Source organism: Sinohyriopsis cumingii, chromosome 1, assembly GCF_028554795.1.
Source record: "Sinohyriopsis cumingii isolate HCF-2022 chromosome 1, ASM2855479v2, whole genome shotgun sequence".
NCBI classification, from domain to species: domain Eukaryota; kingdom Metazoa; phylum Mollusca; class Bivalvia; order Unionida; family Unionidae; genus Sinohyriopsis; species Sinohyriopsis cumingii.
Genome location: NC_142961.1, coordinates 110,158,082 through 110,172,341, shown reverse-complemented (window position 1 = coordinate 110,172,341; position 14,260 = coordinate 110,158,082). Strand labels below are relative to the sequence as shown.

Sequence of the window (14,260 nt, the reverse complement as noted above, 5' to 3'; positions counted from 1 at the left end):
AAAAAGTCTTTGGCAAAAGCATGTCAATGTGACCATCAATCCTGAATAAGTAATGATAAGATTTTCAAAATGGCCACCATGGCAACTCTACCAGATGTCCAATCAGCATTGTTTTTAATAAGAACCAACTAGATGCCATTGGAACTCTACATCAATGTGACTTTTCAGTTAGGAGAAGGAAGCAAAGATTTACATTTTTTATATCAGATCAGCACAATTTTCATTTAGGATCTGCTAGCATCATAAGAAATGTTTTAACTGTTCATTTATGGCAACAAGATATCAACCTGAATATGCTTCTCTGCCGTTATCTTTTGCCATCTTAATTTCAGTGGTAATAATAGTCAGTTACAAAACCTGACAAGAAACATACAGCAGTAAGGACAATTTGAATACTTACCTCTTTGTAGGGATTCAAGTTACCAATAGGTACTTTATCAGCATGTTGGAACAAATGTCAATGTGATGAATTTGAAATCAATGAATATTTGTGAAATTTTTATCTGAAAACCCCAACACATGTCCACTCATGAGGGGTAAATTGTACAAGTTTTGCATTAATATGCTAGCTGCATTAGAGAGGTTCGCTCTTAATGGGGTACTTTTGAGCATAAACTCATTGGTGTCAATGGATTCTGGCTGTAATAAAGCAGGTGACCGCTGGTCAAGAAGGTCAGTCAAGAGGGGGAACCACTGTCTATACTGCTAAAACAGTTAAGAAAAACTTTAATTGCATACCATCTCATCCATCCAGGAAGAAACACAGTCTGACAAATTTGGCTGTCCAATCCACTTCTTGCCACATTTCCATTGAGCAGTGCCTATAATAATAATAATAATACTAATAATGGTAATAATAATAATAATAATAATAATAATAATAATAATAATAATTATTATTATTTATTATTATTATTATTAAAAATCAAGAAAACTTGAACATTTTCTGTAATTATATTGAACTCAAGTTTAACATATTTAAAAACTTTTCAATTCAGAGTTATTAGATTGCTATTTTACATAAAGTTTACAAATAGCTACTCTTTTCACATGAAAATTTATAATAATTTATCTGTAGTGTCATGGCAAGGAAAAGAATTTATCTAAAAAACAAGTTTGCAGGTATTATCATGTTCAAAATCAGCAGATATGATGGGAGGAATTTTAGGTCTGAACTGAACCTGACCAATCAAATATCAAACAATTTACCTAACATTCCATCCGGACAGGGCATATATGCTATACTGCCCCTTGCAGTAGGTGGCCATTGAATACCCTGAGCCACTGTAGCCCCACAACCATCACCTGGCATGCGGATGGCTCCTGGTTCAGCTGATGCAGCTGTGGAGATAGGTGGCTTATCAGTGATGATGTGTTGGCGGGTTGACAGATCTGTACTCTTCACACTGCTACTGGTGCTGCTGAATTGTCCGAATTGTGGGGCAGCTGTCACATATATCAAAGACAAATAAATATACATGAGCTAATTCAGGCAAGACATGGCATCCTAATTTTATTAGTCATGTATTCATGAATAGTAACACCACTAGTATGACTCAACCAAGTAAATTACTTACCTAAACAATGGTCATAACCCTCTAAAATGTTTGAAACTTTTTGAAAAATTAACACGACCTTGGTGATTCCAGTGCAAGACCTCAAACCCAATTTGGTTTCAATAAAGCCTCGAAAAGTTAATCAGAAATGAAATTCCTGATGGACAGGATGTGGTGTAACATGATGGGACATGTAAGGCTCCTAAGCCACAACATTGTTTAATGAGCAAAAACAAATGTAAACAAATGCCAGCAAGACTAAAAGTCCAAAATTAAAAATCTTCCTTTTACTCAATCTCATTAAAATTTATAATGTACATTTAAGTAGAAAAACCAATAGATAATCACCCAATTTTTGTTTGATTCTTACCACTCTTGGAATGAAGTAACAGAAGGTAAAATTTTGAGCTCAACTTTGTGACTGCATGACACAGACAGGAAAGGATGCAGAGAAAACACAGAAATATTGGGGACACAAGAAAGGTACAAAAATAAAATTATTCTGTAATCTCTTTTTCATATCATGGATGAAATTTAAATTTGCTTCATAAAAAGATACAAGCTGATGGGACTAATACTCTGCAGGAAACTTGTTTTACACTAATTTATTTCACAAGTCCTCTGATGGGACTAATGCTCTGCTGGTCACTTGTTGTACACTAATTTTGTTCAAGAGTCCTCTGATGGGACTAATACTCTGCTGGTCACTTGTTTTACACTAATTTATTTCAAGAGTCCTCTGATGGGACTAATACTCTGCTGGTCACTTGTTTTACACTAATTTATTACATGAGTCCTCTGATGGGACTAATACTCTGCTGGTCACTTGTTTTACAATAATTTATTTCTTGAGTCCTCTGATGGGACTAATACTCTGCTGGTCACAAAGAATTTGAAGGAACACATAATATGTCCATTTCTTTCCTCCTTTTAAATTGTTTAACTTCTCAGTATTGAAACCATTCTTAAGAACACTCGTGCAAAATTCAGCAACAAAAAGATTTTCCTTAATGTTTAAGCTGCAATGTTGACAAGAGACATGCAATATAAAACTCTTTGTCCTAGTCTCTGACCTTGACACCTTAAGTCATGAAGAGAAGATCTCTTAAATCATCTTGTACAGACATACCCACATGTTAAGCTCGATTAATTCCATAATCAATATTTTTCTTCACAATACGTTATCACTGTGACACAAAAGGAAAAATTGTACATTTACTAAGCGATCAACACCTGGTGCCTGGTGATTAGTGCCTGGTATCTGGTACTTGCTGCCCAGTGCCCCATGACATAAACTAGGCAAATGTCACTTGAGACAGGTGACCAGTGTCGAAAGCCCAATGCTCAAACCCATTACCTGGTGACAGATTTTCTTTAACTGTCACTAGACACATTTCCCAGTGCCAGTTGTCAGTAAATTGGTGCCCAGTGATAGATCTTCACTGAATGTCACCTGACACCCAGTGGCACATTGCCAGTCAATCACCAGTCTGATGATGTCACTTTTCTAGAGATCCTGTTCATGGAACTCAACTCCGAGAATGATAACTACCAAATTCAAGGCCTACATGTGCAAGATGAAGACCATGCTCCCTTGCATCTGGAAAGCTGTGCTCATTATTCCGGACCAGCAAATTCCCTACGCTGCAAAATGCCAAGAATCTCTCCCTCAGAGATCTCCGCCAAGTAGATATTATGTATGAAGTATGATTTTATGCCATCTCAGGATGATACCAACTACATGTTGTCAACCAAAGGTTAGTTTGAAAAATGAAAAACTTAATTGCATAAAATAAAACCTTTGAAATAAATGTAAATAAAGTGCAACCAGATAAAACATAACATAATGTTAAAGTTCTGTAAAATGAACACAAAATAAATTATAAAGTTAACATATAAAAAATATTTAAAAAACATGGCCAAAATTTATTACATAAGCTGCATTGGCTCAAAATGTCACACATTTTTGGGGTGGCATGTCATGATGCAGTTTCTTCATGTAGTTAGCATCAAAATTATTCTGCCTAAAAGACAAGAAGTTCAAACGATCCACCCTTGTGGAAGCAGGCAACCTCCAAACAATAGACAACTCTGTTGCTTAAACTAGTGACTTCCCTACATAAGAAAATACCCTTGCCCCCTCCTGAGAATGTTGGGAGTTCTCAATAAAAGAAGAACAAGAGAAAAGCAGGAACATTCATCCTGGTTCCACAGGTCCCTCAAACACTTAACCCTACTGGGCCATGAGCAACAAATGTGGCAACTATCCACATGCACACATGCCATAGGCACAAGACAGATTGTGTGAAGTCTGACACTACCTTTTTATGCCCACTTCTGCCAACACTAAGCAGCATTAACAAAGTCTTAAAGGAATATATACAACACACCAAGGAACTGGAACAATGAAAGGGTAGGAATTACTTACCCTAACACTGGTTAATATTTGAGAAGGGGATAATGTACTTGGACTGGGGATTAAACCCAGGAAAAGATACTGCAATGCAGTAATAGCAAGTACTATGTTACTCCTATTAAAAATCCATTTAGGAAAATTAGTAACAAGAAAGTGTTTAAGATGTCTTCCATTTGGCCATGATGGACAGAAGATCAGAATAATGAAAGAAGTTTTCTAATAAAAACTATGTGTTAGTACAACCATCTGTACTAGTGAAGCAATTATAAGTTTTCAAGATAGGTGCCAATGGCTGACATACTGGATGTTCAAGGGGCAACTCAGACTTCAGAAACTGTGTGCCAAGTTTGATTACTTTCCTCCCAACAGTTTAGGAGGAGTAGCAATGAAAGAACTTGTTCTAACAAAAAGATGACTGGCCACTGCATGAACTCTTTTGGTCCTGAATCAGCAGAAATGTTAAAAACAAAATCTGTAAATATGAATACCACTATAACAGTGTGAATTTTGCATATGTCACTGAAGAATACAGAAAATTTAAACTGATGTGTGCATTTTGTACCAGCAGGTTTAACAATGCTAGCTCTAGAGTATGCCTGGTTGAGACATGATTATTTATAAGGTTACATATGATGACAAGTGAAACAAGAGTGAAGGATGGGTTTTGTTTATCAAAATGGCAAGGGTTGAAATGTCACAGAAACAGCATTTGTATTTGCTGAAATATCTATCAAAATTTGAAACTTTGCAGAGATCAGTACATTAAGGAAATTAAGAATGTAAAACTTTCCAAACCTGGAGGGGGGTGTTTTAATAATGATAGTTAGATAATCCTGAGTTCTAATTGGGTAAGTTAATAGTTTGGTGGGGGGGTCCCTGGTGAAGTCTTTTTTTTTTAATAATGGCTTACTCAGCAGAACAGACACAAATATAAAGGTCTTGTCTCTCAGGGTTGTCAATGTCCTCGAAATTATTGCACCAAAAGACGTGTAGTTAAGAGTCTATGAGACATGTAACCAGGGTGTTATGTGATGGTTATGCTAAAGGTAAAAGACAGCAAACATCAGAGCAAAAATAAAAATAGCTTCCACAACTAATATGAGTGAATGACTAAACATAAGAGCAGACAAACTAAGATGAGAGACTGGATGACAAAGCGAGGCCACTAATGGTGATGACATAAGAGTAGGCCAGAGGGAACAAGAGTGCCACTCGACCCCAACTGACAAGCTATGTTGATTTTGGAGAGCAACCAGTTAACAGATTATAAAGACATGCTGGACAATTAAATTTTGATATGCTCCCTTGATTTCATTACAAATTTGGCAGTATCTACATACAGTGGAACTGGTCATTGCATTTTAGAACTTCATGTTAATTTACTTTCTGGTAGAGGTGCATCCTATAATTGGTCTTGTACAATTTTATATTGCTTATCTAAATAATTAAATTTTTATATTCTGTATCCAGGGGGCTCGTGCTGTTATATTCTATATCTCTGCACAGATCTCCATTTATTTCGTCCATTAATTCAATATTTTTAATATTCACTTGGTCTGGGCTTTAACACCGTGGCTGATCATCCTCTAGATACTGATAACCGCCATCAAAAAGAAATAAACCACCCCAACCATTTACGTTGACATTTTCATCTGTTCTCATCATGATTCGCAAAAAGAAATACTCTTCAAAAATTTCAATTACTTCTGTGCTGTCTACGCTTTTTGTGGCTTTCAAGTTTAAAGAAAAACAACACTGACTTGTGAATACATATCTTCAAAAAGTGGATCTCAATGGCAATGAATCCATCTTGCTTACATTACATTGCAGTGGAATGCAGTTGCTGAATTTGCACATACACATTGGGTTGAGGGGGCTAATAAGGGGAAATAATCATCGATGAATGGTTTATTACATGTACATGTCATGAACAGCTAAATAATACACATTTAACAATTAAATTAATGATAAATTATGAACGGCAAACTGCATGTACTCCATGAACATCAACTTCCCATTATTCTGAAGGCCATGTTTGTGAAAATTGGCTCTCATTGTTGAATGGTCTTCAACAGCACTCTGAGCAAACTGATGGCTCTATGATGCTAAGGCAATGGTAATTAAGCTGTGATCTTCTCAAGGACAAACCAAGGAAGGAATTAAAGGTACGACCATTTCTTCCTTTTAACTGTAAAGTGATGAAACCATCTGATATTCATGAGTGATAAAAAGATTTTCAAATTCAGCTGATGTTGTTGTTGTAGGGTTTATTGCCATTTTTCAGCACACGATAGGCTATACATGGTGGCCAGTATTAATGGTGGAGGAAGAACCCGGGAAATCCCCGGAAAGAACTAACGACCCTCGAGAAGCTACTGGCAAGCTTTCTCACATACCCACATTGGCCAATTCCGAGACTCGAACTCACGCAGACAGAGATGAGATGGCCATGATCCGGAACGGTAAGCGCTTTAGACCATTCAGCCACTCGGGGCCCCCAATTCAGCTGATGTGATACACATACTGGATGTCAGCTTGGCATCATTTTTCATTTAGGTCAAAACAGACATCATAAGAATTATTTTGGTGAAAGCCTATGTCATAATTATCATCCGTTTACGAATAGTGACAAGATTTTTAAGAGAGCCATCATGGCAGCCATATTGAATGTACGACTGAAACCATTTTCATTTGGGACCAACTAGGTATTATAAAATGTCTTCTTGTGAAAACCCCATGCTGATATAGCCATCCATTTGGACAGAAGTATGGATAATATTTTCAAATTTTGACTTTCCATTCAGGAGTAGTAATACGATTTTCAAGGAAGCTGTGGTGGCCAACTGGAGGTCAGAGTTTTTCTGGTGAAAACACCACATCAATAATACTTTTGTTTGAGTTAACATATGACAAGATTTTTATCACAGCTGCCACAGTGGCCATAATGCATGTCAGACAGCCATCATTTTTATTTAGGATAAGTTTGACATTATAAGAAGGCTTTCTTTAAAAATGGTCTGTATGGCAAATCATTTATTACAGAATAATTTCAGAAGTTTGTTAAAGATAAAAACTAATTTCAATGATTAAATACCAAAAATATACCAAAAGATGATTTTAAAGTGAAATAATGTTTCTATTATTGATGAGAACTGGTTGGACACCAGTAAGGGTATTATAATTAAATCAGTTTAACAGCCGCTGACCATGCATCTTTGCTAGCCAAGGTTCTAATATGTTAACCTTATCTACACCTTGATGGATCAAGCAGATATTTTAGTGCTCTGCATCCAATGAAATTCTCAGACCCAAAGCACAGAAATATCTGCTTGATCTGCCAAAGTGTAGATAGGGTTAACATATCGGAACTTTGGCTAGCAAAGATCCTGGCCATATAGCTGCCTGCTTAGTATATAAAAATGACCATCCACTGAGAAATGAAAATAACTCAAAAGTCCCACCCCATGCTGAAACAAAGATCTTAGTTTTTCTTTAACATAAGTGAATCTATTTCATAAAAAACCCACAAATAATACACTTCATGGGACCCTACATACATTATAGTGGTATTCGAATTGCACTCACCTGTTGTTGGATACAGCCTTGAAATAAATGTGTTATCTGGAACTAGAAAGATGCATGTTTTTGACATCAATACTTAAAGCATGCTGTTCATTTAAATTCTGTACTGTAGAAGTATTGTAACAGAATATTTTTCATGTAGATCATTTTATGAAGAAAAAAATTAATAACAAAGTCTTGATTATCACCATATTTTAGCTGCCTCACAGGAATTGTGTATTTTGTATTAAATGGTTTTCATATTATAGTTACTTTCTGGAAAAAAATTAGTGAATTAGTTTTGGTACAGGCATAATCTAACATACAATAGAATAATCTTACATGATGCCTATTGAATAATCTTAAATACTATGAATACTCTTATATAATGATGACTGGAATACTCTTGCATACTGACTATTGAATACTCTTTTTATACTGACTATAGAATACTCTTACACTTACATAATGACAATGGAATAATTCTGCAAAATGATTATGGAATACTCTTACATAATGACTGAATATTGTTACAGACATTAGAATAATCTTGTATACTGACAATGGCATAATTTCACATGATGACTATCAAATAATCTTACTAACTATGGAATACTTTTACATGCTCACAATGGAATACTCTTACATACATCTTACATACTATGGAATACTCATACATACTGACTATAGAATACTCTTACATACTGATTATGGAATACTCTTGCATACTGATGATTGAATACTCTTACATACTGATTATGGAATACTCTTACATATTGATTATGGAATACTCTTACATACTGAGTATGGAATAAACTTGCATACTGATTATGGAATACTCTTACATACTGGTTACGGAATAAACTTGCATACTGATTATGGAATACTCATACATATTGATTATGGAATACTCTTACATACTGATTATGGAATACTCTTACATACTGATTATGGAATACTCTTGCATATTGATTATGGAATACTTTTACATACTGATTATGGAATACTCTCACATACTGATTATGGAATACTCTTACATAATGAATATGGAATAATCTTACTGACCATCTATCTTAATCATTTTGCATCAAGAATCAAAGAGAGAAAATAAAAAAGTACATATAATAAATCCTATGAGGACACGATAGCTCTGGTCTACAGGAGATACATGCAAGTGAAGGAACACCATAAAATATAAAGTAAAAGACGCACACAGTGCACAAAATGCTCAAAATGCCTGAGTATGACCATGTTAGTTACTGGGTATTCTCTCTTTCACCAAATGCTCAAAATGCCTGAATATGACAATGTTAATTACTGGGTATTCTCTCTTTCACCAAATGCTCAAAATGCCAGAGTATGACAATGTTAGTTACTGGGTATTCTCTCTTTCACCAAATGCTCAAAATGACTGAGTATGACAATGTTAATTACTGAGTATTCTCTCTTTCACCAAATGCTCAAAATGCCTGAGTATGACCATGTTAATTACTGGGTATTCTCTCTTTCATGCAATGCAAAAAATGCCAGCGTATGATCTCATTAATTAGTAGGCAGCCTATCTTTCACAAAAGGCATAAAATATCATAAGGTATGACAACGTTAATTACTTGAGATCCTACATGAATCTTTATAAACACAAAGCAAAAAATGTTGAGCTTGTAATCAGCCAGCAAATATTAAAGACAGTGATGTTATCCTTTAAGGAGTAGGACTCCATACTTCAATGATATGGCACTGGAACAAGCAGCCAATAAGGTCATGTTTTACCATCTGATATGTCCTACCAAATAAGTGACTAACATGGAGAAAAGCATATTCTATTCATGTTGTAAAATAATTCCCAATTACAAATGTTTTTAAATGGAATTTATAAAAGGACTTGACGTAGACATGGGTAACACAATATGCACCCACCTTTAAACCTGTTTAATTTGAGAAATACATTTCACCAACTGCTGAACCTCCCTGATTTGACAAATACATTACACCCACCACAGAACGTGTTTGATTTGACCAGTACATTACACCCACCACTGAACCTGTTTGATTTGAAAAGAACACCCACTCACTGGGCCTGTTTGATTTGACAAATATATTACATGTGTAACACAATCTGCACCCACAAATGAACCTGTCTAAGTTGACAACTACATTACTACTAACATGTAAATTCTCAAACCATCCAGTTTGTTGCCTCACTGTTTGTGTAACGTATATACCTACTCTAAGTACATTTTTATAAAATTATTTTCTGTTTACTACCATATGTCCATTTTATTATTAATGGTTATGTTGTTGAGGTATTGTTTTTATTTTTTGTAATGAATTTGTACATTTTTCTCCTCTAGAATGAACTGAGAGATGTGTCTGCTTTTATTGTGTTTGCAACTATGTCCTATGTATGTAAATATAAAAATAATAATGGGATGTGAGGATGATTAGTTCCATGCAACAACCTGTTTCACCCTCTTTAACTAAAGTCATTATTATTATTATTATTATTATTATTATTATTATTATAATATGGTAGAGACATTAAACAGTTTTTCTTCTGCTAAAATCTGTAGATTGTGACTATCTCATCTGCACAAGATCCTGTTCAGAATGCTTGTTACACAGTAATAATTCTACAATGAAATACTTTTTTTCCTCATTCATTTTGGTGGCGCTATATAGCCTTACAGTGCTCTTGCTCCGTAAACCAAAAAATCACTACAATGAAACATACCACTCCATGTTACAAGAAATACTCAATTTCTAACATTCTAACATATTTATTTAATATCAATTGTCCTTGGGTTTCTCCTTTGATAATCCCATGGCAACAATGATGTAAAATGTCGGAACACTATCACTGGGAAAAAAAGCGTTCATAAAGAAAATATTGTTTAAAGTTTGTGAAAGTCTGATATTGTATTATTGTGTCATTATGGGGGAAAATACTGAAATTCCAATGTATTCATGATAACCCTCCTGACCCTAGTGTCAGCAGATTTATCCACCTATGAATCATCATTTGTTTTGTTTTTCACAAGACCAAGGAAATTTTAATTAAAATTGAAAATTGAAAACCAGAAAAATCACTGAATTGACAGTATGGATCAATGTATATAAAATCACTGAATTGACAGTATGGATCAATGTATATAAAGTTATAACCATTATATGTGAGTTGAAGGCCAGGTTTAATTTGTAAAAGATGAAGACATATATATATTTATTATGGGTTGTTCACATCTGGGACTTTTGGGGGAATTTCGGAAGTAGTGAAATTTTCAACGCTGATACATATTAGACATAACATTTAATTGATAGTTTTTCTTGACAAACATAATATGTCCATATTTCTTCCAGGTAATTTAGTATTATACCTTATTAAATCAATTTATATCTCTTGCATAAAGGTATACATACAGTGTACATCTATCTTACTATAAAATTATGCAAATAGAATATTCTGCAGATGTAAAATGCATTTAAAACACCAATTTTAAAACACAATGAACTAAAAAATCTCAAAGTCTTTGTAGGGTTGTTAGTTAATTTTGTGGATTAAGTGATTACCAAGTAATTAGATTTAATGCCAGTACATTCTAAAAGATTAATGATACTGTCTGTATATGCTTAAACTTAAAAGCTGAGTCCAACTGCAAACTACACAGACCCAGATCTGCCATCGCATAATATGCTGGCAGATCTGGGTCTATGTGGTTTGTTAGGATTAATCAATATGACAGGCCATTATTTTCTGGTAGGAGTTGTCTCTCAAGATAGATTCAACGGTATTTATACACATCTAATATTTACTATATAGCAGCCATGATGCTTTCTGATATTTAAAGTTACTGATGATAATGTCTGAATTACTTCTGGTTTCACTTTGCCACATTTTAACCATGATGCTTATACTAGGATGTACACTTGCAGGATTCACATTTAATTCATACAAATTAATCAAATCAAAAACTGAAGATGTTGTGAAAGCTTTATTTCATTGCTAAATTCCTCCCACCACCCCCTTTTTTCTAATGTAGTGGAAATAATTTTCTTCTAAATTTTCAGTTCTTGTACAGACTGGATAATTATCAGATTTCTGTACAAATTAATTTAAGTCACTGACTAAATTCAATTCTCTGTAATATGTCAAACTCATTTTGTGTTCTATTATGCTGTGAAAATATTACTTCCACTAGCAAATGGTCTCTGTTCTGTTTAGTACAAATGACTTAACACTAACAATTTACCTTGAATTACCTGACCTTGTTCCCCCACTCTTCAACTTAAGATAACAAGTGAAAACACACTTGGATAGCTCATATGACAGCAGTTTACAATTACCAGAAAGTAGTTTTCTTTTCTGCTTAATTATCCCCCAGGGAACTTCATGGGTGATTGATGATTCTAAGCAACCTTTCCTGAAGGCAGATTATATATGTATGTCAGTGGCACATCAGGCAACCCCAGTTATAAACAGTGCTGAATAACAATCAGGTAGCAAAAATGGAAATGGTAACCCCCAACCCCTACAACCAAAACTGAATGTGCACCAGGACTGCAAAAGCTCTTCAAAAGGGAAACAATAAAATTTAGCTATCCTCAGATGTGTCTAGCAATTAAAACGAAAGCAAAGGACTTTGTGACAAAAGGATCTCTATATATTTTATCCTCAACTTTTTTGTATAAATAGTCTGATCTTCATACCCTATCAAGTAATCTGATCCTTAAATACCCTACTTACAACTATGATGATGTAATGGAGTCAAACACTTTTGTTTTAATCTAAATCAGCCCAAAAAAGTTGTGATGAAGTGAAATCTGCCTTGAGTGACTACCCCACCCTTCTGCTAATAGAATGTTATGTCTCTAGACAATGGGTAATCTCTCTCATTACAAATCAAATCAAAAATTAAAAAACAGTTCATCAGAACATGAAAAAATTGGGTCTTTCTTTCATGACAGTTGCTAGCAGCCATCCAAAATGGTCATTCGGGTCTAGTTTTATGGTACTTGATTACTGTTATTATCAATTTGCTGCAAGTTCCAAGAATTTATACTATTTTTGTATTGCCAAATCTGTTGGTGCAGTTTGAAGCAAATGGCTAATCAAATTTTGAAAGGATGACCACTAACTCTTGCACACTGCAGCTCACATGATTCCACATGGGACTAAAGTCCAGCAAAAGAAAGACTGCAAGCCGTTCCAAGTCTCCCCCATCCTACCTCCCAACTCCTCAATGGTTCCCCCCTTCCATCCCCCTCCATACAATATTTGTTTGCATCATTTTGATGTTCAGAGTCAATCCCACTTTTTGGGTGTGGTTTACAGTATCTCAAAAATTCCCATGAGCAAACATCAACATTTCATTACCCACATTAGTTCTGTCATCATGCATGGCCTAAATTATGTGAAAAGATGCCAGTGATCCCTGTGTTGCTAATGTCAGAAAATTAGTCAACACCTCATAACAATGCGCATAGCTGCACAGCATGAAGACTGCACATAATAGACCCGTCTGACACTTACAAGCCCATTATTAATGACAATTTAATTGATGCCATAGTTATTCCCAACAAAACCCACCTAATCATTGCATTTTCCATTGATTTGTACCTTGCAAGGGGTGGGGGAGTGGGTGGGGGTGGAAAGGGGGTAGAGAGACAGACAGACAAACTGCATACAAAAACATTGAGTTAAAAAGTTTGTCTGCATTGGGCTATTAAAAATGTCTTGAATTAAGGTTGGTCTGCATTGGGCTTTATATATATATATATATATATATATATATATATATATATATATATATATATATATATATATATATATATTGAGCTAATAGGGTGGTCAGCACTGGGATCTTAAATATATCTTGAGTTAAGGTTAATCTGCATTAGGCTATTAAATACATTTTCATTTAATAGGTTGGTCTACATTGGGCCATTAAAAATATATCTTGAATTAAGGTTAATCTGCATTGGAGTATAACATATCTCATGTTAAGGTTGGACTACACTGAGGTACTACATATATCTTGATGGGCATTAACAAGCCACACAACAATGTCTTAACATCCCTGAAAATGGTTATGTAATACCCAAATGTTCTTGTATCAGGGTAAACTGAATGAAGAAGGTGGGAAGATGGAGACTATTAACTGCTATCTGGGATAAAGGAGTTTTTGATGATTAAAATGCAAAATTTTTACACTGCACAGTTTTCTTAAACTATCTGGAGCTCAAGGTCTTGAGCATCACAGCCTTCAGTGTGAACAATTTATTGTTGAAAAGCATGGGCACAGAAAATATGTGAAATATAATGGCAGGGCAAGAAAATATGTAAAAATGTAATGGCAGGGCAAGTAAATATGTAAAAATGTAATGGCATGGCAAGTAAATATGTAAAAATGTAATGGTAGGGCAAGTAAATATGTGAAATGTAATGGCAGGGCAAGTAAATATGTGAAATGTAATGGCAGGGCAAGTAAATATGTGAAATGTGATGGCAGGGCAAGTAAAATCTATTAAGGTTATGAACTTGGTAATTTCAAACAAACGAATTCAACAGTATCACTAAGAGGGAAAGATATCCACTAAATATTCACGATACTAAATATGCATGGTTTCCCCACCAAATGGATGATGTTTATGCAGTATTTTGCAATACCTCCCACTTTACTTTGCTGTACTGAAACAAATAAACAAGTTAAACATAAGCATATTGTTTTGT

At 34.7% G+C, this 14,260-nt stretch overlaps 1 protein-coding gene across 8 annotated transcripts in view; it reads right to left on the bottom strand.

Moving 5' to 3' along the window:
- LOC149807591 (adhesion G protein-coupled receptor L3-like) overlaps window positions 1-14,260 on the bottom strand; it is a 149,559-nt gene that overhangs the window by 75,157 nt on the left and 60,142 nt on the right. For 6 of the 8 annotated variants that reach the window (XR_016423020.1, XM_089968499.1, XM_089968558.1 and 3 more), the window contains exons 5-7: window positions 7,558-7,599; window positions 1,210-1,446; window positions 739-821 (exon numbers count right to left, since the gene is read on the bottom strand). Coding sequence is in view for 7 of the 8 variants with exons in the window: in XM_089968499.1 (XP_089824625.1) it covers window positions 739-821; window positions 1,210-1,446; window positions 7,558-7,599 (362 nt within the window). In the remaining variant the exon portion in view is untranslated. The remainder of the gene's footprint in view (window positions 1-738; window positions 822-1,209; window positions 1,447-7,557; window positions 7,600-14,260) is intronic. The other 2 variants (XM_089968540.1, XM_089968548.1) reach the window with 2 other exon arrangements.